This window comes from Delphinapterus leucas, chromosome 8, assembly GCF_059928025.1.
Source record: "Delphinapterus leucas isolate spDelLeu-1000000601 "Yukka" chromosome 8, BTC_Dleu_Yukka2, whole genome shotgun sequence".
In the NCBI taxonomy this organism is placed as follows: domain Eukaryota; kingdom Metazoa; phylum Chordata; class Mammalia; order Artiodactyla; family Monodontidae; genus Delphinapterus; species Delphinapterus leucas.
Genome location: NC_143136.1, coordinates 44,660,824 through 44,673,199, shown reverse-complemented (window position 1 = coordinate 44,673,199; position 12,376 = coordinate 44,660,824). Strand labels below are relative to the sequence as shown.

The window sequence follows — 12,376 nt, the reverse complement described above, 5'->3', positions numbered from 1 at the left end:
CTTAATTTTACAAATTCAGTTGCTTTAAAAATAACTTGAAAAATTTAAGTGTAACTCGATGACTGACTTTGGAAAGCTTTTGCAATAACCTTACACCAAAGAAAAATTTATTAAAGTATAGATTACTGGTTATTTAAAAATACATAAGAAAAGACAAACATACAAAAGCATTATCATACAACTGATTTCTAAACTCAATACTTTTGAAATACAAAGCAATGATCATTACCCTCAAAAGTCAGTTTGAAACAAATTGATTTTTAAGTTGGTATTATAATTCTTTTCACTCAATTTTGCTTACAAATGTTACTAGGTTTTTCAGTTTTGCCACATATACTTTTTTTGACATGTTTATTTCTCAAAGTAGAATATAGTTATTTCTTGCAATTAATGTCAGCAACTATAGAAAGCTTTTCTTAAGTCACAAGGATTCAGTATATACGGTTGCTGCTTTGGAAATAGTTACCATTCTGAGTTATCTATACTAAGACTCATGTATTGACAGGCAAAATGTTAATGGGCAAAGTATGGAGATTGAGAGCAGGATGACTAAGATATCTTTTACTGCAGACCTGCTAAAAAAAGACTCCATTATTTACTCTGATAGTATTGCTAGAGAAGCAGTTTCTGCCAGATCACAGGTTGGCTATGTAGTTGTCCATTTTAAATTTCCATCGCTAAAGAATGGCAGACTTCAACAATTAGATTGCTCAACCAAATCAGCAGACCTTTAAGTTACCATATACTTTAATTACGAGAAATAAATTATTTTCTTAATTAGGTTAGCAGCCTTGTATCTGGAAAGGCAGCAAAACCCACTTTGTTCCAAAATTAGAAGGCCGACTCAGAGGCTGCTTCTAAGGTGCCTAACTATCTCCTATCATCAATCAGTCGTGGACCTTCATGAACTCAGTAAATTAATAAATGTAAAAATGAACTCATCTATCAACACAATGTTGAGCCTGCAAAACCAAAAAAGTACATTCATAAGGTAGGAATTGGTTTGTATAAAACAAGAGGATATATATCCTCTTATATAACACAAAAGGAATATGCATGGTAATAAAAACAATCTATAATAAACTTGTAAAGAAATGATTCTGGTTTACATGTAACTCTGCTTAAACTGACCATGACTGAATGATTAAACATTTTCTTCTCTTAACATAATGCCCATTCATTATAAGCTAAGCTGGACTTAGTTTCTTATAAATCTCTTATTTCCTTGGATTTATCTACTACACCTTTACTTTATAGCCATTTAACTTATAAGCTGGGCCTGCCCAGCCTGCCTCTGAAGCCTCTCTACAGAAGGATACCAGATGCATTAAACAAAGGCATCTTCTCATAAGAATCTGCACTTCAAAACAGCAATATGAAGAACCAGCAATTGGCTCTCCAATGTAGCTACCTCTCATTTCACATTATCACAGAAACAGTGCAGTTTAGTAACCGTTCCTTCCTTACAGAAAACTCAGTAGCTGTAAAAATTTTTGTTGTTTCAAAACACATTTCAATACTTATTAATTCCAAAGATCCGAACACCATGTAGCTGTGGCATTTTGGGAATTAGCACACTCAGGAGAGAAGCTGTGTTTAAGATGAAGTGAGTTGGATCATACTTCGTATAGAAACTTGCCAGAAAATATCTGTAGAAATAAAAGTTAAGAATATATATATAACATCTAAAAGTGAAATTACTTAGAATTTTTTAAATATTTAAAGGTAGGAAAAAGGCCACTGAAACATAAATACCTAAAAGCAGAACCATTTCTTTGAGCACTAAAACAAGAGCAAAAGTTTTAGTTTGGGGGCGTAACTTAATTTTATTTGGGATTTAAACATTTGTTTAATGGAGGCATATATGCACATTTTGCTTTTCTGCAATCATGTTAAATGTATTTAATGCAAGACAGTTACTATAGTCTTTAAAGCAGAAGGCTTTCAAACTAGGGGTCATGTGCTTCCTGAAACTTCAGGTGTAGTTTTGTATCTATGTGTATATATCTGAAGAGAAAGTCCAGATTCAAAGCATCCATCATATTCTCAAACGGTTTTGTGACCCACCAAAAGGTTAAAAACTACTGCTGTGAAGTTGTGAAAAACAGGTGTTAGTGCATTAGTAGAGTTTAGCATCTCTGAAAGAAAACAAATACTTGACTGCCCTTTTGATGTTCTCATTTCCATACTGAAGTTAACAGGTATATAACCAGTATAACGGGAAACTTGAGAGACACTATTGTAAAATTCCAGCTGTTTTGCTATAACCGAACATATGTATATATATATTCAAAGACATCCAATATCCGAGAATTTGTTTTAAGAAGCCTAAGCCACCTTTAAGACCACAGATCATCGAGTCAGAATGCCTAGTTTGACCCAAGGGTACATCAAAATGAAGATACATCATGAGGCCACTAAAAGAGTATCCTAAAACATCATACCTTACTTGATGATAACTAAGAAGTTACTATGCACAAGGGTGTTTGTCTAATTAGTACTTTTAGAGTACACAGAAAAGTATTTTAATAGTGTTTCCTCTAAAGGAGTGATAAATATCTTGTGTAATATGGTTAGAAAAGAACAGCTATTTTCCAAGTACAACTAAAAACATCAGAGAGCTGTACACATTATTTTCAGAACCATCTAAATTGAGAAATTCTATACTCTTCCACCTATTTCACAAACTATAGTCAGAAAATTCATTCTTGAGAATAAACCATATTCCTCAATCCTTACTTTAAATCCTGTCTTCCTGCTTTCATATACTTGAAGACTGTTCATACTTCCTTAACTGAACAATATAGTATACCATTTACATTCAGTAAGCTCATTTAATTTCCCATCATCATTACAGGTTTAATCTGTAATCTGATACGTTAGAAATAAAAAATCTTCTTGGAATGGCTTCTCCTCCTCATAGCATATGTCTCCTTTATGTCTTTTAATAAAAACTGATTGTGTGTGTGGATCATATGAAAATTACTTGACTCTTACAAAAACCTACACAACCCTCCAAGGGGATGCAAAACCCAGGTAGGAATCAGTGTGGTAGCATTTATCTGCCGAAGGGTATAGAGACCTGTATTAGAAGCTAGAAGTTTAGGGTTTAACCTGGGCTGTTGATTCCAACTAGCTACAAGATCTGGATGAAGATGATGCATTTGAATCTGTTTATCTAAAAACCTGGGATAATATTATTCATCCTACCTACCTGACAAATGATCAAATAAGAAAATGTAAATGCACTCTGAAAAATATCAATGCTACACAGATGGCTTTAATGCTGTTTCCTCAGTTATATAAGGAATTTAATCACAGAATATTTAAAATCATACCTGTTGGTCAAAAGTACACTTTAAGAAATATGGGTGTTGTACACAGGTACCTCTTAGTTAGGCTTTTAAGCGATAGCCTTTTAAGTGATAGCACCTTTTTTGTGATAGCTTCTATTGAAAATTCAGCATATGTCAGGCTTTTTACATGTGCAGTTGACACTTGAACAATGAGGTCCACTTACAGATGGATATTTTTCAATAGTAAATACCACAGTACTACATGATCCACAGTTACTACACAATCCGCAGTTAGTTGAATCCGAGGATGTGGAAATGGGGATACAGAAGGCTGACTATGTAAGTTATACTTGGATTTTTAACTGCACAGAGGGCGGGTGCCTATAACCCCCACATTATTCAAGGGTTAACTGTATTATAATGCAATCCTCAACATTTTATAGATGAGGAAACTGAGACTTTCAGTAATATGGCCAAAAGTCACATAGCTAGAGAGTAGTAGAGCTAAAATACAAATTTAGGGCTGTTTGAATAACCATTATTCTTGTTATTGCATTAATCTTTGTTAGGCCATGCAAATAATTTTTCTTTTGACATGAATTTTATGTGGGACTAAAACAACTAAAAACTTAAAAAATTTCCTCCCAAGTGCTATAAATATAAGGAAAAAGAAATCTACCACTTTATGATTACTTTATTCTTTTCATTTGAAAATGTCTTCCCTAACTTAAACACCTGTCTAAAACCTACCCTAAGTCCTAGTTTAAGGAATTCTAATGCCTCCAAGAAGTCTTTCCAGCTGCTGCAGACTGCACTGATTCTATAATGGATATATAAATCTATGTCTATATCTATATATAGAGAGAGATATATATCTATATATATGTATCTCCTTTGTGGTATCGAGTGTTCGATTAGGATATATGCGAAACATCCATTATATGAAAGCAACTGAGTGTGGAATTCAAAGCAATCTATGTACTTACAAATTCTTTGCAGAAATAAACATAATAGTAGAGAAATAATACAAAGTGGCAATAAATAAGGGATATATAACAACTGCTATGGATTTCAAAGCAGAGCATTATCATTGAAGGCTGGTTGCTAAGGAAAAGACCTCACTGGTAAGGTCACAATTTAAATCTTGAAAGAAAAATAAGACAGATAAGAAAGGAGAAGGCATTTCAGGTGGGAAAATGACTTGAACAAAGGCATAGAAATAGGACTATACATGAAGTATTTAAGAAATGCTGCTTAGAAGAGTGTGACCAGGTAGGAGTTGGGTGAGGGTAAAATAGTCACATAAAGGAAAAATGAGGTAGGAACCATTTTGTGGAGGACCCTGAATATCAGGTAATAGGAGGAAATTACATGTCATATATAAGGTTAGATGCTTTACAGATAGGTATTATCTCATTTATTTCTTACAGCATCAGATTGAGTTAGGTACCATTGGCTAGAATTTTATTTATGAGCAAACCAAGCAGGCTGAGTGATAGGTACAGGATTCAACCCGGGTCTGTCCTACAATGAAAGCCTAACCTCTCTTTTCTCTAAACCATACTGTCTCTCCCAAGGAGTCTGAACATCCAAATGTGGCAGGTGGTCAATGAAATTCATCTGAAATCATCCAAATCCTTGTTTATGGAGATTAATCTGATAGTAGAATACAGAACAAGACTATGTGTTTAGTATTCTTGCAAGCAGCTTAAAGACATGAACTAGAATATATTTAACTTGTATTCTAGAATGTCTTTTCATACTGATAAACATGTAAGGTTGTCTCCATATATATCTGACTGAAGTGAAAACTGGTTTATTACCAGCTTGTTAAAAATTTTGCTTGTATTTTATAATCTCTATGAAGTAGCAATTTACTGATATAGGTTTTCAACAAAATATTCTGTTTCTATTTCAAATTTAATCTAATAAAAGGATGGCTTCCTCTCATCCAATCCTCCTCATACCTGAAAATTTCCACCACTTACAGAATTATTGGAGAAATTGTGAAAAACTTCCGTGAAGATGTAAACTGTACTCCATAGTCCAGTTGTTCCCAATGAGTTAGGAGCCTCGCTTTACCCTGGTCAGGAGTTTCAAATGGTGTTCCTTTTACTGCATGCAAAAATACATACATCCCCTGGAAAACAAGCAAGGGGGTATATAATAAATATCAAATACAAAATTAGTATTTGCCAGTTAGCATTAAGACAGTTGCAGACTGTGACAGAGAGCGTGATTAACTTGACAGCTCAAGTTATAAGATTTCATATTGTGAAAGACTGGCCAGTTTCTTCAGAGTAAAACAAAACTTCCAGGGGCTTACATGCAAATATTATTTGCTGAAAACCACTCTAAGTCAACTAAAAGTAACCTGTTTTCATCTCCTATTAAATTGAAAAGAAACGAAAAGTACCATCAGGGTAGCTTTGCATCATTACATTTAGATTTTCTAACACATTTCCTGTTGGGAGATAGAATTACCTTTTCTCCAATGTGTAGGAAAGTTTAGAGTGTCATATAGTAAATCTGATGATACTTATAAAATGATAAAAACATACAAGTTGGAAAATAATAATAAACAAAATCTCTGTATCGGGGAAAATTGTTTTGAAAATATTTAATATTAGGACTGTTTTTGTCTCAATAGTTCTTTTCCTCAATAGTGTCTTTTGAAGTTAGTTTTTAAAAATCAAAGTAAAAAACATTACTAAAAGCCATTCTGTCCAGCGATATGTTTAAGCATCTAATTTTGTGGTTAATTAGGGGAAAAAAACCAATGTATACTAGATGTGGTTTACTTGAGATGCCCATTTAGATTGATAGTTAATGCTTCATTGCAGGATCACTGTCTGAGGCACTGGTAACAGAATAAAGCCTATAAATGGTCATGAAACAGCTTTACTTATTAAAGTCATGATGTGATATCATTTTTTTTACTTCAACTTTTAATAAATATATGTAAAAAAATAGAAATATTAGTGATTTGAAATTTTACATTATTCTACTAGGTTAAGAGAGCCCTTCTTTTCAAAGTTTAGTCTGTCTGCTTCCTAGTTATTCCATTAGGCAATTTAAAAGTTGTTTACCTACAGTAACACTTAAGCAACAGAGGAATGGATTCATGTTCAATTGGATATAACTCTACAAACATTTAATAAGTGGCTAACATGTACAGGACACAGGACCTATATGCATATATGAAATTGAACATGTCCAATGTTCATGTCCAATGCCTTGAAAAAGTTCAATCTTCTAAGAGATGGTAAGAAAAAAAAAAGATATGCATAAACAACTACAATGTAGGGCAGAAATTACTGTCAAAGGTACAATCAAAGTACTCAGGAAATGCAGAGAGAAAGGTTCCTTGTTGCTGAGGCTAAAGCCTTGATGGTTCCTTGTCACCTACCTCAGTCTTGAAGGTTCAGCTCAAATGATAACTCCTTAGTGAAGCCCTTCTCATTAGCAATAATTAACCTGTTGCCTATGTACATATATAGAATTTTATTGAAAATACTTTTACTATAGCACAACATATTGTCTTAAAGTTGTTTACATAATGTTTGTTTTCCCATTAGCCTGACTACCTCAGGAACAAGGACTCATACAAAGCAAGTATTAGATATTAAGCCAAGATGACATTAAGCCAAGGAATGTTTATTCTGTAAGCACAAGAAACCATTTTCACATGGGTTTTAAAAGAGACTATGAAACAGAAATTGTATGCTTTCAAATTCTCAGGAGAATGTGACCCAAAGAAGTTAAGAATCTCTACTCTAGACCATACATGTGTTAGAATTATCAGAGAAAGAAGAACAGTCCTCTAATTATTTACTTCAAACCACATACACTCACCAGTGTTCAGAATATAATATTCAAATAGTTTATGTATTCTTTTTAAAGAGTAAGAATAAAATCTTATCTAACCATTTATCTTCTACTCCATTTTTATTTTTAATAGTTTTTCTATAAAATTTTAGTGATGGATGATTTATACCCACATTAAAAGAATTAGGGAAAAAAGTATGTATAGCTCATAGTTAGCCCTTAACAAATATTTACTGACTCAAAATGAAGAGAATTCTCTTTCATTTTAAAAGCTAGGATAAGAATTTTGTGAAGTATTAAAACTTCTAAGAGTGAACTGTAGCACTGAGTAAAAACAATTGCTGTAGGTTTCTACTATATGGTTCAGAAAGACAGAGACCATGTTTTTTCTTTTTTCCCATATTTGGTCTATTTTCCCATGTTTAAAAGCATGCAGTATGTATTTCACATTTTTAATTGGTTTAATGTAGGCTAACTTCAAAATAAATTTACATTTGGCATCATGTAATTGCCACATCTATGGCTGGTTAGTCAGGTTTTTAGTGGAGGACTAAGAAGTCAGAAGTTTGCTTCCCTACTTGTTCTCATTACCTGTCCTTTGTCCATGGCCATATACTGTGCCTCAGTCTCAGTCAACCAACTGAAAACATGAAGGGAGGAGATGACTTCTAAAGTACATTTAATACATGTGCCACTGGAGAAGGGAAAATTATGTGAGAACAGACTAATTTATTCAGCAAACATTTAAATAGGTCTTTAGAGATAAATTAAAAAACAAAAGAAAGATAAACTGCTAATTATAAAAGGATAATAAATTCATGAAAAAAATGCAGCACGGGACTTTTGTAGCTTCCTAGAAGAGGTGACACTTGAGTAGTTTTCCTGGAGAAACAGGAATTAGCCAGGCAGAGTAGGAAGGAGGAAGAGGTATTAAAATAGTGGAAGAAGAGCCTAAGCCAAAGCAAAAAGGTGAGAGAAGACGATTTTCATTATTGTAGAGCACAGCTTGTGTTTGGAGAGATGTTAAGATTGGGTCTCTTTCTTGCCTCTGTAGTATTATCAACTGGTCTTGTATGCCACACAAAGAACTTGGGATTTTACTATGAATGTAACAAGGAATCACTGAAGGACTTAAGAGTGTGACCTGAACAAACATGAATTTCAAAAATATCACCCTGCCAAATTGGAATGAAGGAAAGTAGAGTAGAGAAGCGTCAAAGAGACCACTTGATCTACTGGTGTAATCTACCTGAGGGGAAAGAAGAGCATGAAATTATAGCAATGCCCATAAGGATCAAGTTGAAGACAGTAAAGCAGTAGAATAGACAAGGCTTTGACTAAATGGATGTGGAATATAAAGGAAAAAGAGTTACCCTAAGTCTAGGGTGACTATATATACTAGTTTGCCATGGGTGGTCCTGATTTACACTTACTCTCTTGGAGTAGTTATTACTAGAGCTCTCTTTTACTCTCAAAACAGTCTCAGTTTGGATAATACATTATATTAATCACTTTACCTCTGACATTCAGCTGTGTGGCTTGGCTTACTGGGCAGATAGTGGTACCTTTAGATTAGATTAGGAACAAAATCCAGGAACAGATTGTGGTGGGTGGTAAGGGATATATCAGGAATGAATCCAATTTATACTTGTTTGGTTTAAGGTGCAAGGTGATCTGGCAATATTAATATGGTCATCATCATTTAACAGGTAGAAACTGAAAATACAGATAGATGAAGTAACCTAGATAAAATATATATCATAAGAAGAGATGAAGAAAAGAACCTTGAGGGCTTCTCTGGTGGCGCAGTGGTTGAGAGTCTGCCTGCCGATGCAGGGGACGCGGGTTTGTGCCGCGGTCCGGGAAGATCCCACATGCCACGGAGCGGCTAGGCCCGTGAGCCATGGCCGCTGAGCCTGCGCTTCCGGAGCCTGTGCTCCGCAACGGGAGAGGCCACAACAGTGAGAGGCCCGCGTACCGCAAAAAAAAAAAAAAAAGAACCTTGACAACAGCAATATTTAAGAGAGGAAAAGAGAAAACTGTGCAAGAGTAAATAGTAAAGGAAAGATCAGAAATATATCTAGGAGAAAGCAATCCCATGGAAGCCAAAGGAAAAGAATTCCAATAAAAGGGATATGATTAGTGTCAAATATTTCAGAGAAGTCACTATTTAAAAACTGTTTTTAAACACTTCCTTCCAAAGTCTATCACATAAAATGGACTAAAGGGACATTCACTGATCTCTACCACATCATCTTTGTCATCCTCCAGTCAACTTCAAATGCTTTCCAGAAGATATAAATAATATCAATTTTTTAAAAACCTATTTCTCCTACATTTTTCTGTCTTAAAGTTCTAAGCTCTTCATTTTGGTTAGATCTTTAAACAAATATATAGTTAATCTGGATTCAATTAAAAGTCTCAATTAACCAGATTTCTCCCCTTTCATTCTACTTTAATAGGCTGTTAAAGACAAGAAAAGTCACTATCACGTTTTGTTTTGTTTTGTTTTTAAACAGGCAATTTCCAGGGCTGCATAATATGGTCAGTAGAGTAAATCTAACCTCTGGTACTTTGTAGAGCTATCATATAATACAAAAGAGCAATAGTCAACAGGAAGAAGCTAAGGCACCATAAGTTTCTGAATCATATAAGATATGATTAAGCTCAAAATTTCGGTACTGAAATAGAAAAGTATATATATACAATTTAGAAAGGATTTAAACCAAAGATGTTCATTAGACTCCAGTTAACCAAAAAACATAATTATTTCCTCTGATACATTTTGGTTAATCAATATATTATAGTGGCCTGAATTACAGTGTCTTATAATTTTTGCTAAAATGCCCTACTTTTTTTCAGATTTTACAAAACCAACAGGAGAAAAAAATGTCTTACTTACGAAAAGGGTCCAATGTTTAAATATAAAGTGATAGGAAAAACATAATCTTATTCCAGGTAAGAATTCTTCAAAATTGTCATATATACTAAAAATCACTGAACTGTACACTTTAAATGGGTGAATTTTATGTCTCAATCAAACTGTTTAAAAAAACTGAGTCATGTGTTTTTCTTCTTTGTAACATAAAACTTTAAGCTTTTTTAAAAACTGTGTTTAAATACACTAACATAACATGGACCATTTAGCCACTCTTAAGCGTACAGTTCAATAGTATTTGGTGCATTCACGATGTTACGCAACCATCACCACCATCCATCTCCACAACTCTTTTCGTCTTGCAAAACAGTACCTTCCCATTCCTGCCTTGCCCCAGTCTCTGTAAAATCATTAAACCTTAAGTGTTCAGTATAAGGTGAAATTCTTACCAGATTATGTATAACATTTGTTAAGGTCCAGGCAACAGGAACACTGAAGAAGGGAATACTGAGTAAAACGATATGAAGCAAGCCAACTCCCAAAGCATATGTCAGCCACATACCCCGGCTGTTCATTACACGGGTATTTGGATTCACCTCACTGTGGGCAACTCCAACATTCATGTTTGCGCTGTAGGAAAGCAATGGGATGAATCAACACTGATATAACTGGAAATCTAAATATTCCTAATTCTGACATGACAAAATAAGTGTTACTGGGATTATTTTTTTACCTCATCATTCTGAAATAGAACAAACAGACCCTCCAAAATATGCTACTTGCAGATGCTGACGAGGGCAGTAAATAATTCTTAACATCTAACTCCCCAGTAAGACAAGCAAGACTTATTTTTATGCTTCTTGTTGAAAAAATAAACAGTTAAAATGCCTTTCCTAGAGCTTGTCTTCAAGCATGTTTGTTTTACTAAATGAAGTAATGGGCAGGAAAACGCAAACTGAAAGAGAAAACCTACATTTTCTTAAGAGTGTAAAGTGAAAACTCAGGAGGTAAATTTACCAACAGAATAATATATTAAAAAGCAAAGCTGACCTAACCAGTCTGTTCTGAGTAGCCAGACTTACATTTAATGTAGTGTTGTGTCCATAAAGAGTGGTCAGAGTTCAAATCACTCCTTTATGAGTACTGAAGCTGCGAGGAACATAATGAGGTGGAAATTTTACATGGTCAAGGGATAAGGTTTGTTTCTCAACCTAGTGATACAATTAGGTTTAAACAAGGAGTCTTTTCTTCTGCGTATTTTAACTCTAGTCACCTTCCCTAAAACTTTGGTTTTCTCTCATTCTTTCCTTCCTTCTTCCCCTCCTTCCCTTCTTCCTTTCTTTCTGAGATTGCGGGTGGGGGGAGCAGAGCTACATTATATTTCGAACAGCTCTGATTTAAAAATATATAAACCCTTTCTATTACAGAGTTGGCCCTGAGAGAGGAATTTCTCCGAACCCCGTCCATCAAGTGTTCCGGAGTACAATGGCCCTTCTCCCTCCTCTCCCTCCAAAAATCTATAGGCTTACGGTGATGAAAGTTGGTTGCACTGAAACAAAGCAAAAGCCTCAGATTTAAATGTGTAAAAAGTTCCTCCAATCCAAACATCCACCGTGCATGTTACATTCTTTTTATACGCTATAAGTTATACTTAGAACGTGCCTCCACTCAAGATGCCTTTCCCATTTTCGACAGGATAGAAAAAAAAAAAAAAGCTCGAAAGTAGGCTTAAAATTTACATCTGAGCTGGAAGGCAAAGACTGACTCTATCCCAGGCCAGAAAACCCTTCCACGGAGTCTGCCACACCACTTCAGGACTGGCAAACAATGACTTCAGAGAGCGAAGAGCCTCTCGGCTCTGCCCTCGCGATGCCGGGCGACCCACAGCGACGCCCCCTCCCCCCCGCTACCATCACCGGCAGCCTTCCCCGGCGGCCGGAGCTCCCAGCTACTGGAAGCTCAGCAAAAGCCGCCGCTGCTACGGCCACAGTGCCCCCCGCCCCGCCCCTTTCTTCTCGGAGCTGCACATCCCGTCAGGGCCAGGACGCGACGACGGGGATTTGGGGGGCAAGCCTTGGGGGCCACTTGGCCCGCACGTCCTGACAGGGCGCCGCGGACGGAGCAGGAGTCCACTCTTTCCCCTCAAGCCGACCCGGGCCCGCCAGCAGCTCCCCACTGCACGGGCAGCAGCACAGTCCCGGCGGCCGTTCGTGCCCACTCACCCGCCGCCCCACTCCCGGCGGCTGGCTCGGAGCAGTATCAGCTCCGCTGTGGCTGCAGTGCCGACGGCTGCGCCTCCTCAGGCAGAACGCGAGTGGTCAGCCCCAGCGCGGCGCGGCGCGGCGCGGCGCGGCGCAGCTTGCGGAAGCTTTCA

At 36.2% G+C, this 12,376-nt stretch overlaps 1 protein-coding gene across 4 annotated transcripts; it reads right to left on the bottom strand.

Moving 5' to 3' along the window:
• Window positions 1-77: 77 nt before the first annotated feature.
• Window positions 78-12,374, bottom strand: ORMDL1 (ORMDL sphingolipid biosynthesis regulator 1). Of its 4 annotated transcripts, XM_022567250.3 has the most exons (5): window positions 12,225-12,373; window positions 11,085-11,151; window positions 10,452-10,632; window positions 5,285-5,436; window positions 78-1,649 (listed from the first exon to the last, which is right to left on the bottom strand). In XM_022567250.3, the coding sequence occupies exons 3-5, from the start codon at window positions 10,623-10,625 to the stop codon at window positions 1,514-1,516; spliced, it is 462 nt and encodes a 153-aa protein (XP_022422958.1). In that variant the 5' UTR covers window positions 10,626-10,632; window positions 11,085-11,151; window positions 12,225-12,373; the 3' UTR covers window positions 78-1,513. The 4 variants fall into 4 exon arrangements, with proteins under 4 accessions (XP_022422958.1, XP_089772697.1, XP_022422959.1 ...); XM_089916571.1 differs by having other exon boundaries at window positions 10,452-11,151; window positions 12,225-12,374; XM_022567251.3 differs by lacking the exon at window positions 11,085-11,151.
• Window positions 12,375-12,376: the final 2 nt, after the last annotated feature.

What these genes read in the sequence shown, in the direction of transcription:
- ORMDL1 (XM_089916571.1), bottom strand. Translation starts at nt 10,625, where the DNA reads ATGAATGTTGGAGTTGCCCACAGTGAGGTGAATCCAAATACCCGTGTA. An exon ending in CAAATGTTATACATAATCTG is followed by an intron (nt 5,437 to 10,451) that starts GTAAGAATTTCA and finishes CTTGTTTTCCAG; the next exon opens with GGGATGTATGTATTTTTGCA. An exon ending in ACAATTTCTCCAATAATTCT is followed by an intron (nt 1,650 to 5,284) that starts GTAAGTGGTGGA and finishes TTATTTCTACAG; the next exon opens with ATATTTTCTGGCAAGTTTCT.